Source organism: Pongo pygmaeus, chromosome X (assembly GCF_028885625.2).
Source record: "Pongo pygmaeus isolate AG05252 chromosome X, NHGRI_mPonPyg2-v2.0_pri, whole genome shotgun sequence".
NCBI classification, from domain to species: Eukaryota; Metazoa; Chordata; class Mammalia; order Primates; family Hominidae; genus Pongo; species Pongo pygmaeus.
Window position 1 is genome coordinate 154387777 of NC_072396.2, and position 21539 is coordinate 154409315.

Sequence of the window (21539 nt, forward strand, 5' to 3'; positions counted from 1 at the left end):
TACTGCATAAATGAGCAGGATGAAAAGGGGTATGCAAACTCATTTTGGAATCTTTTGGAAACACAGGATTTTTTCCTGGCTGCTTCCTAAACATGACGGGTCTTTCTATTCACATCTTGTTTTATGACAGTGTTTTACTGTGAAAATGGTTTTGTCCCCATGACACACAGCCCTGCCAGGTGAGAAGGCCTCGGGCAAGGTAGGGGATGATTGAAGCAATGTAAAGCTTTTATTATTGAGTGGGCCATGCTGATTTAGTAAGGACGGAGGAAAAACGCAACATCTGGGGAGGTGTGAGGAGGGCGTTGTGCTCTTGGTGTTGCAGAACTGTTCCTGGAAGCTTTCTTGTCTTGCTGAAGGAAAACTCCCCATACTGCCTTTGCAAGCAGCTGCAATTTCTGTGACCCCAAACTGATGGCTCCACCCACGACAACATCTGACCTCGCTCACTAGGGGACAGAGGGAGAGACCCCGGCTTCACTGTGTTCCCCACGGAGTACCTTCAGGTGCCCTCCCTAGCAGTCATGGAGAAGCCAAATTGTCTGCAAGTGAAACCAGGGACCGAACTGGATTATGTGTCCTGTACTGGATACCCCTGTAGCTGGCAGGAGGTGCCATGGTGATATATCACAGTGAGGCCTTGATATTCTGTGCTTCCTGACTCAGTTCGGCCATCTTGGGGTGCCCAAATTATGGTACCGTGTGTGTTTGCAGGGGGACCACATGTGCCCTCGGGGTTGTAAGTCCCATGTGTGCCCTGCCTTTGTGACATGGCCTCAGCCCTGGATGGATTTCAGGTCAGGTCACAACGGTCCAGAGCTGTGTCCTGCCTGAATTGATGCCCCAATTGATTGAATTGGCCAAGTATAAAGAAAAAGTTAATACTGAAATTTAAGAGGGAAGCCACGTGGCTGTCTAAGATGCACCTCTATGGTTAATGGGGTTTGTGTTAAGTGGTTCAGTCCAGGACCCCTAACGGCATATGTGACATCTATATGCAACTCAGTTTCGCCCTGCTGTGTCAGGTCCTACTGATAATTTCCTGTAAAGACGCCTTGTCCAAAAGGGTGCGTGGTTCAGAAAAGGAGCACTGCGCAAAGAAACGAGAAGTTGAAGTAAGGTCAATATGGTGGAGAAATTCCTGTGCTATTTCTCCCTCTTGTATCTCCAAGCGTGGACTCAAAGGCAGCCTACGTTTGAGAATTGCACAAGGATAGGAAAAGCTGTATGTATGAAGGTCTCTCTTTATGGTCCAAAAGCTAGGAAGGCAGGCCCATAGAGGACATGGGTAATGAAGGAAAAAAACCTTTCGATCCTGCTGGACCTGCCTCCACACCAGCCCCAGTCCTGAATCTGTAACCCGCGGTTACAGCATCAACCACAGCTGGGCAGGCAGGCACCTAAAACCCTTGAATAGGTGATTCCTGCTCTCTGACAAGAAATTTCAACCAAAAAGTATGGGGAGAGTTGGGGGGTAGGAAATGAAAAGCACTTGTGCAGGTCATAGCACAGTGGCAGAGGCCAATAAAAAGACTGAGCCCTGCTCATAGGTGTGTAGAACACTTCCCCTCCCCCACACCTTACCACGATGTCAGTAGGCTCCTGTGCAATAGCAGGGGAGCAGCACTGAAACAAGTGCACATTGCAGACTTCATTTAAGAAGAGTCCCATGCCAGGCACAATGGCTCCCACCTGTAATCACAGCATTTTCGGTTGACAAGGCGGGAGGGTGACTTGAGGCCAGGAGTTTGAGACCAGCCGAGGCGACATAGAGCGACACTGTGTCTAAAAGAAACAAACAAAATAGAAGAAGGAAAAGTCTCTAGGGAAATCCAAGACAGGAGAGAAGAACAAAACAAGGACACCTGAGTGAAGTTTAACCTCTGACACCTATAGCTCCAGCAAACAGTAAACACCGTCTACCACATAGTGAGACAAAAATAAACTCTCAGCTGAAAGGCCCGTTCTCTTCCATTCCATTTACTCAGGACATTACTCCTGGCTTTCACCAAAAATGTTACAAGGCATAGTGAAGGGGGAAAAAAAATCACAGGTTGAAGAGCAAATATCAGGTACATATGCAGGTTTAGCGGAGATGTTGGAATTACCAGCTTGAGAATTAATACAACTACGATGAACAGGCTAAGGGCTCTAATGGAAAAAGTGGACAACATGCAAGAACAGGTGGGTAATATAAGCAGGGAGATGGAAACTCTTTAAGAAGAATCACAAGAAAACACTAAAAATCTAAAACACTGTAAATAGGCAATAAAAGAACACAGACAAATTAGACTTCATGAAAATTAAGAACTTTTGTGCATCAAAAACACAATGAACAGAGTCAAAATGCAACCAAAAGACTGGGAGAAAATATTTGTAAATCACATATCTGTTAAGGGATATATATCCAGGATATATAGAGAACTCCTGAAACATGACAAAAACAACAACAACAACAACAAAATCAAAAATGGGGAAAATATTTGAATAGACATTTCTCCTAAAAATATACACAAGTGACTGATGGGCACGAGAAAAGATACTCAACATCACTAATCATTAGGGAAATAGGAATCAAAGGCACGATGAGGCACCTCCTCCCACTCACTGGGATGGCTACTGTTGAAACAAATAAAGCAACAACCAACCAGGAAATAACAAGTTGGCAAGGATGTGGTGTTATTGGAATCTCTGTGTAGGTTGGAATATAAAATGTTACAAAATTGCTGTGGGTAACAGTATGTGATTATTCCTCACAAAATTCCAAATAGGGTTACCATATTATCTAGCAATTCCCTTTCTGAGTGTATACCCAGAATAATTAAAAGCAGAGTCTCAAAGAGATATTTGTAGACCCATATATATAGCAGCAATGTTCACCATAGCTAAACTGTGAAAGCAGCCTAAGTGTCCCTTGACACATAATTGGATTAGGAAAATGCAATATACATACAATGGGAAATTATTCAGCATTCAAAAGGAAGGAAATTCTGGCATAAGGTACAGCGTGACTGAACCTGAGGACATTATGCTAAGTGAGATAAGTCAGGCATGAAAAGACAAATGCTGTAGGATATCATTTACACACGGTACATAGAGTCGTCCAATTCATAGAGACAGGAAACAGAAAGCTAGTTACCAGATGAGAGGGAGGAAAAATGGGGAGTTATTGTTGAACGGGTGTAGTGTTTCATTTTTGTCAGAGGAAAAGAGTTCTTCAGATGAGCCGTGGTGATGGTTGAATAAGAGTATGGATGTATTTAAGAGCCTTGAACTGTGCACTTACCATGGTTAGGAGGGTTTATGTGATAGGTGTTTTATCATGATGAAAATAATTTATTAGGAAAAATAAAACAACCCCCACTGTAACAGAAATGAAGGATATCTTTGATTAATTCATCAATAGGCAGGACATGGCTGAGGTAACAGGCAGCAAGCCTGAAGAAATGTCAATCAAAAATCCAAACCTGAAATGCAAAGAGAGAAAAAAGGAAGGAAAAATAACAGAAAATTCAAGAAGTGTGAGACAGTTACAAAAGGCACCACTGTGCCTAACTGAAATACCATGCTCAGAAGGTGAGAAAGAAACAAAGGAAATATTTGAAGTGGTAATGGCTGAGATTTCCCCGAATTAATGACAGACATGAAACTGCAGAACAGGAAACAGGATAAATACTAAGAAGTATACATCTATGTACATCATATTCAAACTGCAGAAAATCAAAGAGAAAAAAAATCTTGAAAGAAGCTGGAGGAAAAACAAGTGTGAGAGAAATCCTTTCTCTGTCTATCCTCTCAACACCTGGCTGCCTAGCCTGACCCCTGAAAGGGAAATGCACAGCAATGTGAGGACACGAAAGACTTACCTTCTAGCTAGAGGATCAGAGAAAGTCCCCAGGGACCCAGTGAGCTTGGGAAAAACCACTGAGAGTAGCAAATGTAAGCAAGAGAACACATTAAATTGAGCAGAAATTCCTGGGCTCAACCTAAGGTGCTCACGCAGAAACCTTCATAGTTACCAAGGACTGGAGGACTGAACTAGTGGTAGACCATCATCCAGTTCTCAGCCATTATTCAGGAGGACTCAGAAATACTATGGATTCAAATATCACAGCACCACCAACATCCAAATATGCCTTTTTTCAAGCACACATGGAAAACACACCAAGCTAGATTATCTCTTGGGTCATAAAATAAATATATATATTTTTTCTTAAGACAGAGTCTTGCTCCATTGCCCAGGCTGGAATCCAGTAGTGAGATCTCAGCTTACTACAGCCTCTGCCTCCCAGGTTCAAGGGATTCTCCTGCCTCAGCCACCCAAGTAGCTGGGATTACAGGCGCACACCACCATGCTTGGCTAATTTTTTTTTTTTTTTTTTTAGACAGAATCTTGCTCTGTCACCAGGCTGGAGTGCACTGGCGTGATCTCGGCTCACTGCAACCTCCGCCTCCCAGGTTCAAGTGATTCTCCTGCCTCAGCCTGCCAAGTAGCTGGGACTACAGGCACAAATCACCACACCCAGCTAATTTTTTTTTTTTTTTTGTATTTTTAGTAGAGACAGGGTTTCACCATGTTCGCCAGGATGGTCTTGATCTCCTGACCTCATGATCTGCCCGTCTCAGCCTCCCAAAATGCTGGGATTACAGGCGTGAGCCACCACACCTGGCCGGCTAATTTTTTTATTTTTAGTAGAGACAGGGTTTCACCATGTTGGTCAGGCTGCTCTGGAACTCCTGATCTCAAGTGATCTCTCTGCCTTGGTCTCCCGAAGTGCTGGGATTACAGGTGTGAGCCATCTTGCCAGTCCCTCTTTCTTTCTCTTTCTTTCTTTCTTTCTTTTTTGAAACAACAGATTTTTAAAAATCCAAATCATCAAGCGTATGTTCTTCGACCTCTATGGCACCGTATTAGAAATCAAACAAGTAACACGAGTTTGCACAGTCTCTCAGAGAAAATAGAAGAGAAGGGGATGTTTCCCAAATCATTTTACCATGTTAACATTACCATGGGATTACCAGGCTAACAGTACAAACAAACAAGGAAACACAAACCAATAAAAATTCTAGAGGTCAATATGCTTCATAAACATAGATGCAAAATCTCCAAAAAATTAGCAAATAGAATCCAGCAATATCTTAAAAGTGGGATTTATCTGGAGAATGCAAGGCTGGTTTAATATTTGATAGTTGATCAATGCCGTCCACTATATCCAGAAATGTATGATGACCTCAACTAAAGCAGACAAAAGCACTTGAGAATGTACAACGTAATCACAGTGAAAAGTCTCAGGAAACTAGAAATAGAAAGGAACTTAACCTGACAGAGTACATGTACAGAAAACCAAGAGCAAATATCAAACTGGATAGTGAAAGACTGAATGCCTCCCCCTAAGAAGAGAAACAAGAAAAGGATGTCCCCTCTCACCACTCCTATTCAGTGGTGAGTAGTGGGATTCTTACCAGTGAAATCAATCAAGAAATATAAATAAGAGACATCTTGAATGGGACAGAATATATAATGCTGTTTCTAATCTCAGAAGACACAACTGCCTATGCAGAAAATACCAAGGAAACTGCACAAAAACTCCTCAAATAAGTGAGTGCAGGCAGGTCGCAAGGTAGAAGCTCAACACACAATAATCGTATTTCATATAATGGCAATAAAAATGGGAAGTTGCTATTGCATTTCCTTAGGCTCTCTGATTTTACCTTTCACTCTGTCCAGTCCCCTGATGAGCCCAACAAAGGCATTCTTCATTTCCATTAAGGTCTATATATTTTTTTAATTTTTAACATTTCCTTTTCATTCATTCATTCATTCTTTTTTCAATTTTTAGCATTTCCTTTTCATTCATTCATTCATTCTTTTTTTAATTTTTAGCATTTCCTTTTCATTCATTCATTCATTTTTTTTTTTTTTTTTTTGAGAAAGAGTCTCGCTCTGTTGCCCAGGCTGGAGTGCAGTGGCACGATCTTGGTTCACTGCAACATCTGCCTCCCAGGCTCAAGCGATCCTTGTGCCTCAGCCTCCTGAGAAGCTGGGATTACAGGCGCCCGCCACCACACCTGGCTAATTTTTGTATTGTACTCATTTATTTATTTTTTTTTAAAGTAGAGACGGGGTTTCACCGCGTTGACCAGGCTGGTCTCGAACTCCTGATGTCAAGTGATCCGTCCACCTCGGCCTCCCAAAGCCCTGGGATTACAGGCCCCTTTTCAGTTGTTCTTGAAGAGTTTCCATATTTTGACTTATATTACTTACCTATTCTTGGATATTATCCACTTTTTCCATTAGGGCCCACAGCATGTTACTCATACTTGTCTTAAATTCCCAGTCAGATCATTCCAACATCTCTATCATATCTGAGTCTGTTTCTGATACCTGCTCTTTGTCTTCACACTGTGTTTTTTTTTTTCTATTATTATGCTTTGAAATTTCCTTTTGCAAATTTGCCACAATGTGTCAGATGAAAAGAATGGAGTTAAATAGGCCTTTAGTGCGAGGTTTACCTTCATCTGGCTGTGTTTACTGTTTGCTGTAGCTGTAGGTGTCAGAGGCTAAACCTCCCTGTGGTTTCCTTCACTTTTCCTCCTTGGTTGTGTTTGGTTTTCCTTGGAGACCTGTTCACTATGGTCTGGCACTCACAGTTCTTTCAGTTTCATTCCCCAGTTGATGTGGCAGTGAGCTGCAGAGGGAGGGGAAGACTTCTATCCTCCTATGACTACACGGCAGGCTTGAGTCAGTGTACACCGGGCTGTGGCTTTCACTAGTGCTTCCCAGTTTTGTTTTGTTTTCTCCTTGGACAGACATTAAGGGGCCAGAATGTTGTAGCTGGATATTTTCCTTACCCAATGTTGATGAGAGTCTGGAAGAAAACCAAGTAGGACAGACTCTGGTAAAACAGTTTCTCTTGAGGGCAGGCCCTCGTTTGAAGAACAGAATACTCTGGGCATATTTTCAAATGACTCCTTTCTCCCTCTGGTCCTCACTGGGGGAACCTGATAGGGCTCCCGGAGGTAAAACTCTGGAAACTGTGGTAGCCCTCTGGATGGTGCCCCTAGGAGTTTTTAGTTCTCAAATTTGTCCATAGTGAGCCCTCCACCATTCATCTTGTAAAGATGAGGTTTTCGTATCCTGGTCCTTGTTTCTGGGCATTCAGCTCCTGAGCTTCTGCTCTCCAAAGTTGTGGCTGACTGTATCTACTGTCTCTTCTGTTTTGGGTCAGCAATCAGCCCTATGGCCTCAGCTCTCTGAGGGATCAGAGAAAAGTTGTTGTTTTCCAATTTTTTCAGCTTCTTATCTTGTTTGTGTCAGAGGCAGAGAGCCATCTAGCTCCTTACATACCCGACTGAACATAAGAATTTAAGAAGATTGGAAAACTTTTAAAAAAATAGCAGTTTGACATAGGTATACACGTGGCATGGTGGTTTGCCACACCCATTAACCGGTCATCTACATTAGGTATTTCTCCTAATGCTATCCCTCCCCTAGCCCCCCACCCCCTGACAGGCCCCAGTGTGTGATGCTCCCCTTCCTGTGTCCATGTGTTCTCATTATTTAACTCCCACTTATGACTGAGAACATGCGGTGTTTGGATTTCTGTTCCTGTGTTAGTTTGCTGAGAATGATGGTTTCCAGCTTCATCTATGTCCCTACAAAGGACATGAACCTATCCTTTTTTGTGGCTGCATAGTATTCCATGGCGTATATGTGCCACATTTTCTTTATCCGGTCTATCACTGATGGGCATTTGGGTTGGTTCCAAGCCTTTGCTATTGTGAATAGTGCCACATGGCACGTGTATACCTATGTAACAAACCTGCACGTTCTGCACTATGTAACAAACCTGCACGTTCTACACATATACCCCAGAACATAAAATGTAATAATAATAATTTAAAATTAAAAGATATTCCCTGGAAAAGTAATCCCATCTCGATCACTCTGCTCCTTTAGTATCACTTCTTATGTGCTCTTTTCTCCTTTCCAAATGATCATTTGAGGCCCAGGTGATACAGCGTATTATCCTCAAAGGCTTTGTTGACTCCAGCTACACTGTAATTTCTATACTGTAAATTCTTGATTTTTTTTTTACCAAAAAAACCCCAAAAAACAAAAAACAGAAACAAAAACAAAATAGACATTTTAATATAATTAAAAATGAAATGCTTTGGTATGTATCTAACAAAACATGTACATATCAGGATGGTGAAAACTACAAAATGCTGATGAAAAATTCAAGGAAGGCCCAACTAAATAGACATAGCATGTATATTCACTGGAAGACTCAGTGAAGATATGTGATCTGTAACAAAGCGATCCATAGATCCAATGTAACTCTAGTAAAATGCCAGCAAGCTTTTTTGTACTTGTACACAAGCTGATTCAAAAAGCATATGCAAAGGTAAAGGTTTTGAAATAATTAAAACAATTTTCAAAACACAGAGTAATTGCACTAATCGTACCACTCAATTTTAAGATTTAGCATAAGCCTAAAACAATCAAGTCATTATGGAATTATCTAAGGGATACACGTATAGATTAATGGATTAAAACAGAGACTCCATAAATAGACCCACACGAATATAGCAATGGAGGTTTTAGAAAGGGGTAAAGACAATTTATTGGAAAAATATTAGTCTTTTCAATTAGAGGTATTGGAACAATTGAACATCCATGTGTTATAAAAAAGACTTGACCAAAACCTCACATGTTATACAAAAATTAACTCAAAGTGGATCACAGATCCAAATGTTACATGAAATACTGTAAAACTTTTAAAGAAGGCCAGGTGCGGTGGCTCACGCCTGTAATCCCAGCACTTTGGGAGGCCGAGGTGGGTGGATCACGAGGTCAGGAGTTCAAGACCAACCTGGCCAACATGGTGAAACCCCATCTCTACTAAAGATATAAAAATTAGCTGGGCGTGGTGGTGCGCAACTGCAATCCCAGCTACTCGGGAGGCTGAAGCAGGAGAATCGCTTGAACCCGGGAGGCGGAGGTTGCAGTGAGCCGAGACCGTGCCATTGCACTCCAGCCTAGGCAATAGAGTGAGACTCCGTCTCAAAAAACAAACAAACAAACAAACAACAACAGCAACAAAAAACTTTTAAAGAAAACACAGGGTGAAATATTAGTAGCCTGATGTGAGGTAAAGAGGTCTTAAACATGACACCAGCAGTGTGATTCATAAAGAAAAGAAACAATAAATTAGACTTCCTCAAAGTTAAAACTTTTGCTCTGAGAAAGAGAGTGAGGAGAGACTAAAAAGCCAAACGAAGTATTCACAAGTATTTGCAAATCATGTATACACCGAAGGCCTTTTATGAAAATTGTATAAAGATTCCTAAAATCTCAAAACTTAGAACACATGTCAGAACACATTTCAAAACACAAAGTTTCACCAAATTTTGTTCAAAGATCTAACTGGCTTTTCTTTATGATTCTTGAATGGGCATTTTTTCTCTCCGTCAACTTGAATGAGTGTCCCTATGTGTTGAGCAAAAGACGTTGGCTTATAGGCAGAAGAGGACTGAAAAAAGTAGAAACAGGGAACAAAACGTGGTTTGGTGATTTCAAAGTTGATTTCCTTGTAGGATTAAAGCAGATAAAACTTTCTTATCATGCTTGCTGTGGTACGGTGGGCTCCTTGTTATTGGTTGCTGTGACTATTCTGTCTTTAATTTTTTGAGAACTGGCCCATTTCAATGTTCACTTTGATGAATGGCAATTGGTACAAGGGACACTATTCTGATTTTGTCTGTTCTGCTGGGGCCTGGGGCCAGAGATTAGGGCAAAACAATGGCCTCCCATGAGTTCATTTAACACAAACAACCACATTTTTTAGAAGGGCAAAACATATCAATAGACATTTCACCCAAAAGGACATACGCATGACAAATAAGCCCATGAAAAACTATTCTACATCACAGCTATCAGAAAAATGCAAATTAAACCATGATCGGATGCCATAACACATATTTGAAAATGACTGAAATTTTTAACGAGATACTTCTAAGTGCTAACAAGGATGAAGAACAACTTGAAATTTCATACATTGCTAGTGGCAGTTATGAAACAGGACAACTGCAGAAAATGATTTGGTAATTACTTATGAACACATGCCATGTGACTCAGCGATTTCACCTAAGGGAAAAAGAAAAATTTATGTTCACACAAAAGCCTATGTACATGAATGTTTATAGCAGCTCTAGTCATATTTGCCAAAACCTGGAAATTATACAAATGTATTTCCATGGATAAATGGGAAATGAAATTTTGGGGCATCCTTACTTACTATGAAATACTTCTCAGCAATGAAAAAGAATGGACTACTGATACACACAACAATGTGTTTCCAACTCGAAGGTGTTTTGCTGTGTGAAAGGAGCCAGTCTCAACCAGTTACATATTCTATTACTCTGTTTACCTGACATTCTTGAAAGAGAAATCTGAAACAATGGAGTGCAGATGAGTGGCTGCCAGGGTTCGGCGCGCAGTGGTGGGTACAGCTATAAATGAATTGCACATGGAGGAGGTTTCTTTTGGGGAGAAGACATAATAATCTTAACTGTTAATTCACCTAAAAGCAGAGCTTCAAAATGCAAGAAACTACATCTGATAGAACTGCAAGGATAAATCGTCAAATCTACAATGATATTTGGAGATGGCAACAGTCCTCTCCAAGTAAATGATTGAAGTAGACAGAAATTCTGCAAGGGTGTAGGAGGAGCTGAGCAACAAAGAACCAATTTGAGCTGATTAGATTTTAGTGAACACTCCTCAGAACGACAGTAGATTATATGATATTTTCAAGTGTGTGTGGAATTTTTACCAAAAGAGACCAGAAAACAACCCATAAAAAATTTAAAATAATTGGAATTGTACAAAGTATCTTTTTAAAATCTATAATGGAATGTAATTCAAAATATAACAAAGGAAATATCTGTAAAGTCCTTAAGTATTTTTAAAATGAATGACACATTTTTACTAATCCGTGTTTAAAAAATTCTTGAGGAAAGTTAGAAAATATTTTCAAATAAATAAAAATGGAAATTGGAAATGTGATGTTTTAAAATATCTGCAATTTAGCTAAAATGTGCCTAGGGGACATTTTATGTACTGAAATGTTTATATTAGAAAGTAATAAAAGACTCAAATATGTATATTTTGATCTTAAATAACTAGAAAAAGGAAATTAAACCTAAGGTGAGCAAAACGATGGGGATATCATAGACAAGAAGAGAAAAATTAATGAAATTGAGGTTTCAGAAATTTTAGAAAAACAATAAATAATACTGACGGAATCAAACGTTAGATCTTTAAGTAGATCAGACAAGCTGAAAGGCCCGAAGTCAATCTGAGAAATTTGAAACACAGGGGTTTGGGCCAGGTGCGGTGGTTCAAGCCTGTAATCCCAGTACTTTTTGAGGCAGAAGCAGGCAGATCTATTGAGGCCAGGAGTTCAAGACCAGCCTGGCCAAGATGGTGAAACCCTGTCTCTACTAAAAATACAAAAATTAGGCAGGCGTGCGGTGCATGCCTGTAATACCAGCTATTCGGGAGGCTGAGGTACGAAAATGGTTTGAGCCTGGCAGGCAGGGATTGCAGCGAGCTGTGATCTTGCCACTGCACTCCAGCTTGGGCAACAGAGTGAGACTCTATCTCACAAAATAAAACAAAACCCCAGAAAACGTGGTTCTGGAGAAGCAACAGCTTTGAACACAGCTAGAAGGAGAGGACATTTTACAGAAACTATAAACTGTTGTGACAACAACAATGTTTGTTTCTTAGAGAAGTTTCTGAGAAGACCAGATTTGCCTTGAAATGCTCAACGTGTCTGCTATGTTACAGATGCTTTCAAACGTATTAACCCAGGGGTCCCCAACACCCCCGGCCATGGATAGGAACTGGGCTGCACAGCGGGAAGTGAGTGGTTGGACAAGCAAGTGAAGCTGAACTCCACCTCCTGTCAGATCAGTGGCGACATTAGATTCTCATAGGAGCAGGAACCCTATTGTGAACTGCACACGTGAGCGGTCTAGGTTGCGTGCTCCTGATGAGAATCTAACGTTTGGTGATATGTTACTGTCTCCAATCACCCCCAGATAGGACCATCTATTTGCAGGAAAACAAGCTCAGGGCTCCCACTGATTCTACATGATGGTGAGTATGCAATAATAATAGAAATAAAGTGCACAATAAATGTAATGTGCTTGAATCATCTTGAAACAATGCCCCACCCCCACCCCGTGCTCATGGAAAAATTGTCTTCCAGAAACCGGTCCCTGGTGCCAGGAAGGGTGGGGATCGCTGCATTAACCCATCTAATTTGAAGAGGATCCTGTAAGGTCAGCATGGAGAGTTCACCTTCTACACTCCATAGCATTTTCTGCACTTCTCTTTGCAACACCATCTATCATCTCAGGAAGCTGAGGATTTCCTCCTTCCATCTGATGCAGGGGCAGAATCTTACCCATCATCTCTGCTACCCTCCATATGACTATTCTTACCTGAACACCTGTATAGGTGCCACTAGTCACGCTGAAAGCCGGCATGTTCCTGGGGACAGATGCCAGACAGGGAGCAGTGGAAAGCTAGTTAATTATTCTTTTGAAACTCCAGCTGGCATGTCCGCCATGGAACCATTTTTCACCTCCTGGGAGGAGCCCAGGGTTTGTAAGAATTCAGCTTCATAGAATGGCTGCTCCTCTTCCACCTCTTGGGGGGAAATTTCTGAGCACCATCCATCTGTTTGCGTGTTCTGTCCCCAGCTTCAGATAACAAACTCAATAAAATCCTACTGCAAATAGGCAACTGACTGAGAAAACACTCTCTCAATCTTCGGGGCTGTAACCCAACCAGGAGCTTATGGGTCAAATTGGACTCTTCTCATAGCCCACTGGAAATACACAGAGTAGAATTCTCCCAGGGAGGGAGGACCAAGTGTCTAAAGTCACCGTCCAGAATGGTTGCGGCTGTGGGACTGGACTAAGGGCGAGCCATGCGAGAAGCAGGGGACTACTTCAAGGGCTAGGAATGCTCCATGTTGCAGGAAGGGCAGGTGGGTCTGCCCAGCCTCCAGGGGAGGCAACAGTGAAGAGCAAGCAGTAAGTCAGGTCGCAGAGTCAGAAGGGAGGAAACATGATAGTGACCGGGGAAGGGCACTGTGACACGGGAACGTGCTGGTGCCAGACAGAAGTGCTGATTATGTATTCGTCCCTTGTGCCCAGGAAAGAGAAGACAAAAGATGTGGATGGAGCATTTGTAGGCGCTCCTACAACCTGTTTCATAGTAGGTGCTCAACAGGCATCACCCAGCAGACAGTTCCCAGGGGACCCACCGCATGCCATCCCCAAATTGTATTTGATGCTCATTGTCACTTTCTTTAGGCCTGCATTTAGTACCTTGGCCTGAGAGTCCTTCTTTTTGTTACTTGAGAGAGATGATGCATTGCTGAGAAGAGAAATGAAGTACCAGTGAGGAGGTCTGCCTCCGGCTCAGGGGAGTGGGAACAGCACGGGCTCTAGAGGAATTCAGATCAGGGATCCGGTTCCAGCTCTGTTCCTTACTAGCCACCTGATCCTGGGAAATACCCAAGTACTGTGAGCCTCTGCTTCTTCATCTGTGAAGCAGGTATGATGAGGCCCTTCCACTAGGACGGTTAGAGTGTGTGCAATGTAAGTGAAGCATCTGGCTCGGGGCCTGGCATTAAGTTAGAAGTTTAAGGAATGGCGGATGGCTGTCATATCGAATACTATTTGACCCTAGACCCTAGCAGTCTGGGATTTCGTAAATGTTGTTGTTCTCCCAGACTTACCAGAGAATATATAGCTCAATAGGACAAGGGATAATTAGCCCAAACAGGAAGTTTCGTCAATAAAATTAAGTATTTCCTCTCAGCGAATGTACTTCAAAATTTGGGTGTGCTGGAGTCTTGCGCAGCTGAATGCAGCTCAAAGCTCCTAGAATTTGAATCGAGGATCAACTCCTTTCCTCTCTCCCACCTGCTTTTTGATCCAAGACATGTTTTCACTTATTTTGTTAACATTTGAAATCTCGCCTTTGCTCACAATTGCTCAAATCCCACCTGAGATAACTTGATTAGAATGCCTTTTAAATATGATCAACTCTGGCTCTCCCAGACAGGCAGAAAAGCACCTGGCCAATGACTTCTGGGCGTCCCTTCTGGGAGATTCACCCTCATCTTGCAGGAAACCCTTGCAGATGATAGGTATCCATCACCTAGCCCCTGCACTGTGTTCAACCGCACCGAGACAAGAGCGCGGGACAATTTCCTTCTATTCCTGCCCCAGGCGGAGACTCTTCTCTGTTCATCCACCATCCAAAAGGAACTGCTGAGCAGTCATCCACTCCAGGCCTTTCTCTCATCCTCTGAGAATCTGGCTCTGGCACCGCCCAGCTTCAATAGAATTACCTCCCCCAGAAGGAACTGCAGTTTCCCAAAGCCCAAAAGGCCCTGGCTCAGGGCATATACACTCGACTGCTGTCATCTAGAGCCCCAAACCCTCACCCATGTTTTATTTTCCTCTGGTTCTTAGAGGACATGGCACCACCTTAATTTTAGGATTGTAGCTCCTGGACTTCACCACCCTATGGTAAAGGGGTGGGTCTGGCTTACCTAGCATCTCTACTACTAACCCAGGGTGTTCCGAATAACAGAGGCTCAGTGCATGTTTGAAGAAAAAATGAGCCAGTGAACAGGAAAAATTATTCTTTCAATTTTTATTTCTCTTACATTCTCAAAGAAGCCAAGCAAATCCAGGTATACATGTATATATTTTAATTTTACAGGGGAGAGAAAGAGGTATAAGGCAAGAATTAACTACATTTTCATTTCACTATTTCTTTATGAGCTCTATTTTGCTGCTAAGTTCAAGTTTCAAAAAAAATTATTAATTCCTCTGCTATGTTATCTTGTCCCAATTCACAAAATAACAGGGATTTCCCCATGTGAATCAAAAGCAAGAATCTTACTCCTAAATAACATAAACAGCAATATGTGTGACTACTGTCATTCATTAACTTCGATGGTGAAGTTCATTAAACTGACCATTAAAAGAGCATTTGAACAATTCCAAAAGGGAGCAAGGATAAACCTCCAAATCACCCAATAGACAAGGAACCCAGAGGTGACATACAGTGTGCTCACTTCCACCCACTGCCACTGAGAACACTGATTGCTCTCTTCAAACACAGAGTGAAGAATGGGCCTCATGTCACATGGGGCAGGGCAGCTGCTGGATGGGGCCCTGACCCCACAAACATTGGCCCTGGCTGCGGCTGGTGCTCAGACTCCCTCTTGCTCCTCTCCCAAAACCTCTTCATAAAGGGATGGGTAGCAAATGGGCTCTCTTGCATTGACCATGACCAAATAATTTATGACATTCTCATAGCTGGTTTCAGCGTGGGCCTTTGAACCCCACAGGAACTCGTAGTGCGCAGGATCACTGCCGGGCACCTGCCGGTACTCCAGGTAGTTTTCCTGCACCCAATCTTGGGTGAGCAGCTTCCTGGGCTCCCCATAGAATATGTGCTCCGTCCCAACATACACCCCCATCACACTCAACGCTTCCCAGATAACCTCTTCAGGGGCGCAGTTATCTTTGGTTAAGATCACACCCAGGATAATGATCAGGAGGGCGGCCTTGGGCATGCTATGACCATCACCCAGCATGCTATCGCACGAGAGGCCAAGAGCAGTGACAAGGATGTAGGAGTGGCCGGCGGGGTCCACCTCCTTCACATCAGTGCCAAAGATCAGCTGCAGGAACTCGGAGGCTTTGCCGAAGATCACAGGAAAGTAGTGCTTGTAATTTTTGATGACACTCTCCAGCATTTCTGCCTTTGTGACCGGCTCCTTGACTCGGTATTTGTGGAGCAGGAAACGAACCAACTCAGCCACCTTCAATTTCAGTGCTTCTTGGAACATGAACTCCAGGTGAGCTGGGTCGACTGAGGTGCTTGGCCCTTCCTCTTCTTGACTGCTGGAGCCCTCATCGAATTGGCTCCATAAAGTGTAGTAGATGGAAGTGGAGGAGGAAGCGCCTCCCTGAGGACTCTGGGGAGGACTTGATGACCCAGCAGCAGACACCTCCTCCTCCTTGTTGTCAGAGGAGGAGGTAGTCTCCTGCTCCTCGCCTGTGGGATCCTGTGCACCCATCAGGCCCAAGTCCTCTCCTTGGGCTTCAAGGTCTTCATCAGGCTTGCAGTGCGGACTCCTCTGCTCAAGAGACATGATGCCTCTGGTCAGGGCAGCAGTCAGGAGCGTGGGCAGGAGCTGGGCGATGGAGACCCACAGGCCTGCGGAGAGAGGGAGTGTGTGAGAGACTTCAGCTGAGAACCGAACCTTGGAGGTTCTAACAAAGGCTGACTTACAGGTCTTCTTCAGTGCTGCTCTGGGGCCTCTTGGGGCTCCTGTCCTCCTGGTCAGCCTGTCCCCTGAGAATCTGAAGGAGGAAGTGAGAGGGCTACTCAGCTAGCCTGCAGAGATCAAGGCTCTATGAGTGACAGTAGGGGGGATGGGGCCAGGTGCTATGGGGTCCCATGTGTGCTGGGGCAGGTGGGGCCCTTGGTGCACATTCAGGGTGAACACTTCACCTTCACTGCTGACACTGCCTGGGTCTCCTCTGCTCTGTGACCTGAGGACACCGTCTCAGACCAAGGCTTGCCTGCTTCCTGGAGCTCCTGGAAGAGGAATCAAAGGGCCCTTAGGCTGCAGACTGCAGGCAGAGCCCCGGTCCCTCAGTGCTGTCAAGAGGGCGGGCTGGACACTCTTGAGTTCTACACACTTTTGGGGTGGATGGTCCCCTCTGCGTTCACTCGGGGCCCTCACCTTTCTCCTGGCAGGGACTGGACTCCACTCCTCTACTTGCCTGAGAGTCTCTCAGATCAAGAGCTCACATCCCTGATGTGGAACAGAAGGACATGCCCCAACCAACATCTGCCCACACCTGCCCAGGGTTTCCTCAGAAGTACAGTAAGAGATGTCCAAATTCAATGGGGTCCATGTGCCTGGGGTGAGGATACTGCCTGGTCCTCATCTTGATGCCTGCAGGGTCTGGAACCCTCCCTCTGTTGACCTGAGGCCCTATCTCCAGGAGACACCTGAAGAGGAAGTGAGGGGAGTCCATCCACCCAGCGGCTTCCCTCAGCTGACAGAAGGGGCAGGGTGGGGCTAGGTCCTCTGTGTTTGGTGAGTGGGGTCCCCTCAGTCTGCACCTGGACTCCTGGCAGGGCCTGGGACCCTCCCTCTGCTGACATGAGTGCAGCCCCCTCAGACCAAGGCCAGCCCTCCCTGACACCAGTGATCCCAGGATAAAGGAGGGACCTCAGCAGACAGCCCTGCCCGGGCTCTCTGGGGTGACAGTAGGGGCAGGGCAAACTCTCTTGATCTGAGAGTTTCTCTGGCCTGGAGGTACCCTCGATCCTCCCTTAGGTTCCTCACCTGGACTGCTCTCCAATCCTGGGACCACTGTGTCTGTCGAACACAGGGCCTCCCTGTTTTGTCCACACACCCTCTGAGAACAAAGTCCTCACCTCCCTGAGATCCAGAAACAGAGGGGAGGAGGCCCCACATCTGTCACCCCTGCGTGGGGTGTCCGGGGCTGACCCCACCAGCTGAACCCTTCAGGTATGAGGTGGGTGTTCCAAAGTCCTCCTGCGGGTTATTCATCTTTACTCCTACTGGGGCTTCTACTTCCTCGACCCTCAAACCCTTGAGATGAGAAGACATCTCCCTTTACATCAACGCCTCATCCCCCTGAGGGTTCCTCAACTTCCTGCCGTGGTACAAGTGAGCTTGCCACTTAGCGCCATCCTTCATCAGGCCCCGCCCCCCCCCGTCCCCAGATCTAAGAACAGAGTTCACCTAGACTCTGTGGGGTGGCTTCTTTCTGGGTTGGGGGTACCTCCATTCCTCATGAAGGGGGCACACCTTGGGTCCTGCTGATCCTGGGAGTCCTCCTTCTACTGACCAGGTGTGGAGCCCTCTGTTGAATCTCTCAGTGCCCCCTGGCATCAAGGTACTCACCTCCCTGAGACCTCTCACCCCCAGTCACGTGGGAGAAATGAGAGCATGCCTCATGCCATTCCTGCCTGGGGCCACCTGGGGCTGAGAACAGGTGACACCAGTGTCTGTGAGGTCCTTTCTTTTTTGAGAGCGTGGAGGTACCTTCTTACCTTCAGTCCTCACCAAACTTCCTCCCCGTCACTCCTGGAAGACCCTGGATTCCACCCTGTGCTGACCAGGTGTGGCTCCCTCTGCTGAGCTGAGGAAACCCCTCGGACCAAGGCCCCCACCTCCCTGAGACCCGGGAGGCAGAAGTGAGGGGCCACCTCATGGTCACTCATGCATGAGATACCCAAGGCTGACCAAAGGAGCAGGTTCCAGGGGGCCTCGTCGGTCTGGGTGTCCTCTAGGTATTCATATTTGCTTCTGACAGAATCTGGCCCCTTCCATTTTGCTGAACCAGAGATGAGTCTTGCAGACCAAGGCCAATTTCTCCCTTAGACCCTCTTTGAGAAAGTGTGTGTTGGGGGTGGAGGGGGCACTTCCCTTCCTCACAGTCCTGCCTGGGGCCTCCCAAGACTGACGGCAGGGGCAGGTTTCCTAGGTCTGGGATGAGAGGTCTGGTGAATCCTTCCTCAGGCCTCTGGGACTCCTCCTCCTGCTCACCTGAGGCCCCACTCCTCATACCACAGCACTGTTCCCATTGACACCCGATCCCAGCAGCCACAATGCACCACGTGCGGCCACCGTGCCCGGGATCGCCCAGGCAAAGATCCCCACTGAGCTGGACTCCGGGGTCCCCTCTGTCCTCCGTCTTGTTCCTTCCCTGGTCTCCTAGAGGGCTGGGCCCCACCCCTCAGTGGACCTGAGTCTCTATCTGTCAGATTCCCGAGGCTGAATGAGGAGGGGCCTCGGTCTCAGATAGGGGCGGGGTGGGCCCCTTGTCCTGGGGTACTGGGTCCCCTCAGGCCTCCCTTGTCTCCCAGCAGGACCTGGGCCCTCCCTCTGTTCTCCCGTGGCCATGCTAACGATACCAAGCCCCTTCCCTCGGTCAGCCCAGGATGCAGATATCAGGATCCGCTTGCCTGACCGCCATGCCCAGAACTTCCCAGGGTTGACTGCAGGGGCAGTGACTCCCTCTATGGGGCCTCAGGCCTCCCTCAGGGTCCTGGCCCTGATGCCTGGCAGAGCCTGGCCCCCACCCTCTCTTAACCAGTCCTGCCCTGGTCACACCAAGCTCTGGGGCTTAAGCGGTGGGGTGGCGAAGGGTGGCCCAGCCTGAGAAGTCCGCCCCCGGGGTGGTTCAGGGCTGGCAGCAGGGGTGGTGCTGGATTCTTTGGGGCCCTCTATCTGGGGTGGGGGCGTCCTAAGTCCTCCCTCAGCGTCTCACCTTGCCTCCTCACAGAGCCTGGGCCCGCTTCCCTCCGCCGATATCGACTCACCCCTCACAGCGAGGCCCCCGCTACTCTGTGACCCCCAGTGCCCAAGTCACTGGCCTTACATCTGGGCACCTGGGGCTTTCCTGGGTTGACAACAGGGGCGGAATCAGATTCTGCCGCGGGAGAGTTGGGGGTGGGGTGGAGTGGGGTGGGGTGGGGCTGAGGTTGGGGCTGGGGAACCTGGGGCTGTAGGTCATGGTTGGGTTGGGGGGGCCCAGCCCTCCCTCAGGGTCCTGACCTTGATGCCCGGCAGAGCCTGGGCCCTGCCCTCTCCTAACCAGCCCTGCCCTGGTCACACCAAGCTCTCACTCCAGAGTGCCCAGCAGCTTGAGCGGCGGAGGGAGGGGGTCGGCCCAGCCTCACAAGTCAGCCCCAGATCGGCCCCCGGGTGGTCCAGGGCTGGGAGCAGAGGCGGCACTTGGTTCTTTCGGGTCCTCTATGTGGGGTGGGGGCATCCTCAGTCTTCCCTCAGCACCTCACCTTGACTCCTCACAGAACCTCGGCCCGCTTCCCTCCACCGGTATCAAGCCGCCCCTCAGAAGGAGGCCTCTCCCTTCTCTCTGACCCCCAGTGCGCACGTCAGTGAGCGCACGTCAGTGACGTCACATCCAGCCTCCAAGCCTGGGGCTTCCCTGGGTTGACAGTAGGGGCTGAACCGGGTTCTGGCGGAGTAGGGGTGGGGATGGGGATAGGGGCCCTCAGTCATCCCTCAGGGGGTCCTGACCTTGATGCCTGGGTCTGGATCCCCATTCTCTGCCGATTGGGTCTGCTCCTCTCGGACCAAGTCTCTGACTCCCAGACACATGAAGTGGCAGTGAGGGGAGGGGTGTGGTCGGGGTGACAACATTGCCAGGGTCTTCCAGGGCTGACAGGAAGGGCTGAGCTGGATTCTGTGGCCCCTCTATGTGGGGAGGGTGGACCTTCAGTCCCCTCTCAGGAGGGTTCTGCTCCTGGCTCCTGGCTCCTGGCTCTTTGATGAAGTGATGGGTGGGAGATGATCCGTTTATGTCACCTTTGAGCATTTGCCCAGCTGCACGCGTTGCAGAGAATGGCTGCGGGTCCAAGGCTAGATGCTCCCTGGGGGGCTGCAGCATCTGTGATTGTAGGACCTGTGAGAGAAGATACACACCTTCCCATGGGGGCGCCTCCCCAGCCAGAGCTAGACTTTGCAAACCTTTTGTCGCAAAGGATTTATTTTTACACGGAAGAGGCTGAGCAGCAGCAAGAGATTTGGAGAAGCCATGTGTTTTGAAGGGATCGAACACAGCAGAGTCCAGATTAGCGATTTTCATATTTTAATCCTCATTCATATGGTAATAAATTTTACATTGTATGTGTACATTATATATGGTATATGTACATTTTGTTTATATCTACGTTTATATACATACGTGTTTTAGACATTATATATATTTATGCTTATATGTATATACACATGCATATATATCTTTATATCATATATGTATAATTATATGTACTTACATGTATATATCTTTAGATACATATTTGTTTGTATTTGTAGACTTTATACTATATATATGCACACATATTTTATTAATATCTACTCACAGTATGTGGCCTTCACACATACTTACTATTCTATTCCTAGTTCATTCTTTATATTCCATTAAAATAATAATTTTTTGGAAGGCTGGTCTTCTCCTACTAAGTTTGTTTCAGGTGGTTGTTAGCAGAACTCTGGAGCCATAGTGTCTCAATCAACTCAAATTTCCTGGTGTCCTGATATTACCCCAGGGCTACTGGCATCAGATTTTGTGGTGCTGCCTGAGATTGTGCGATGATGTGGGGTGGAATGTTAAACACTTTCTCCTATCCATCCTGTAATCTGCCATCTGTGCAGGGTACAGACCTCCTCGATTTCCCTGCTGCTCTCTGGACCCAAAACACAAGTACTAGTTTAGCACAGTCTTCAGTCATCCTCAGGGCTTTCCCTGTTTTGATGGTTTTTTTGTTTTTAATCTTTTCCCTCCTATATTTTTCCAGGGTTGATTTGGGGAGCAGAGCACAGCAACCTGAGCTTGGTTGTCACTTTGGCAATGACAGT

General features: G+C 46.1%; 1 protein-coding gene across 3 annotated transcripts; it reads right to left on the reverse strand.

The window, feature by feature from the left end:
• Positions 1 to 14734: 14734 nt before the first annotated feature.
• Positions 14735 to 20061, reverse strand: MAGEA9B (MAGE family member A9B). 3 transcript variants are annotated; one of them, XM_054471739.2, is made up of 6 exons: positions 19955 to 20045; positions 19426 to 19557; positions 16860 to 16931; positions 16625 to 16711; positions 16403 to 16473; positions 14735 to 16327 (listed from the first exon to the last, which is right to left on the reverse strand). In XM_054471739.2, the coding sequence occupies exon 6, from the start codon at positions 16260 to 16262 to the stop codon at positions 15315 to 15317; it is 948 nt and encodes a 315-aa protein (XP_054327714.1). In that variant the 5' UTR covers positions 16263 to 16327; positions 16403 to 16473; positions 16625 to 16711; positions 16860 to 16931; positions 19426 to 19557; positions 19955 to 20045; the 3' UTR covers positions 14735 to 15314. The 3 variants fall into 3 exon arrangements, with proteins under 3 accessions (XP_054327714.1, XP_054327715.1, XP_054327713.1); XM_054471740.2 differs by lacking the exon at positions 16860 to 16931 and having other exon boundaries at positions 19955 to 20061; XM_054471738.2 differs by lacking the exons at positions 16860 to 16931; positions 19426 to 19557 and having other exon boundaries at positions 19955 to 20061.
• Positions 20062 to 21539: the final 1478 nt, after the last annotated feature.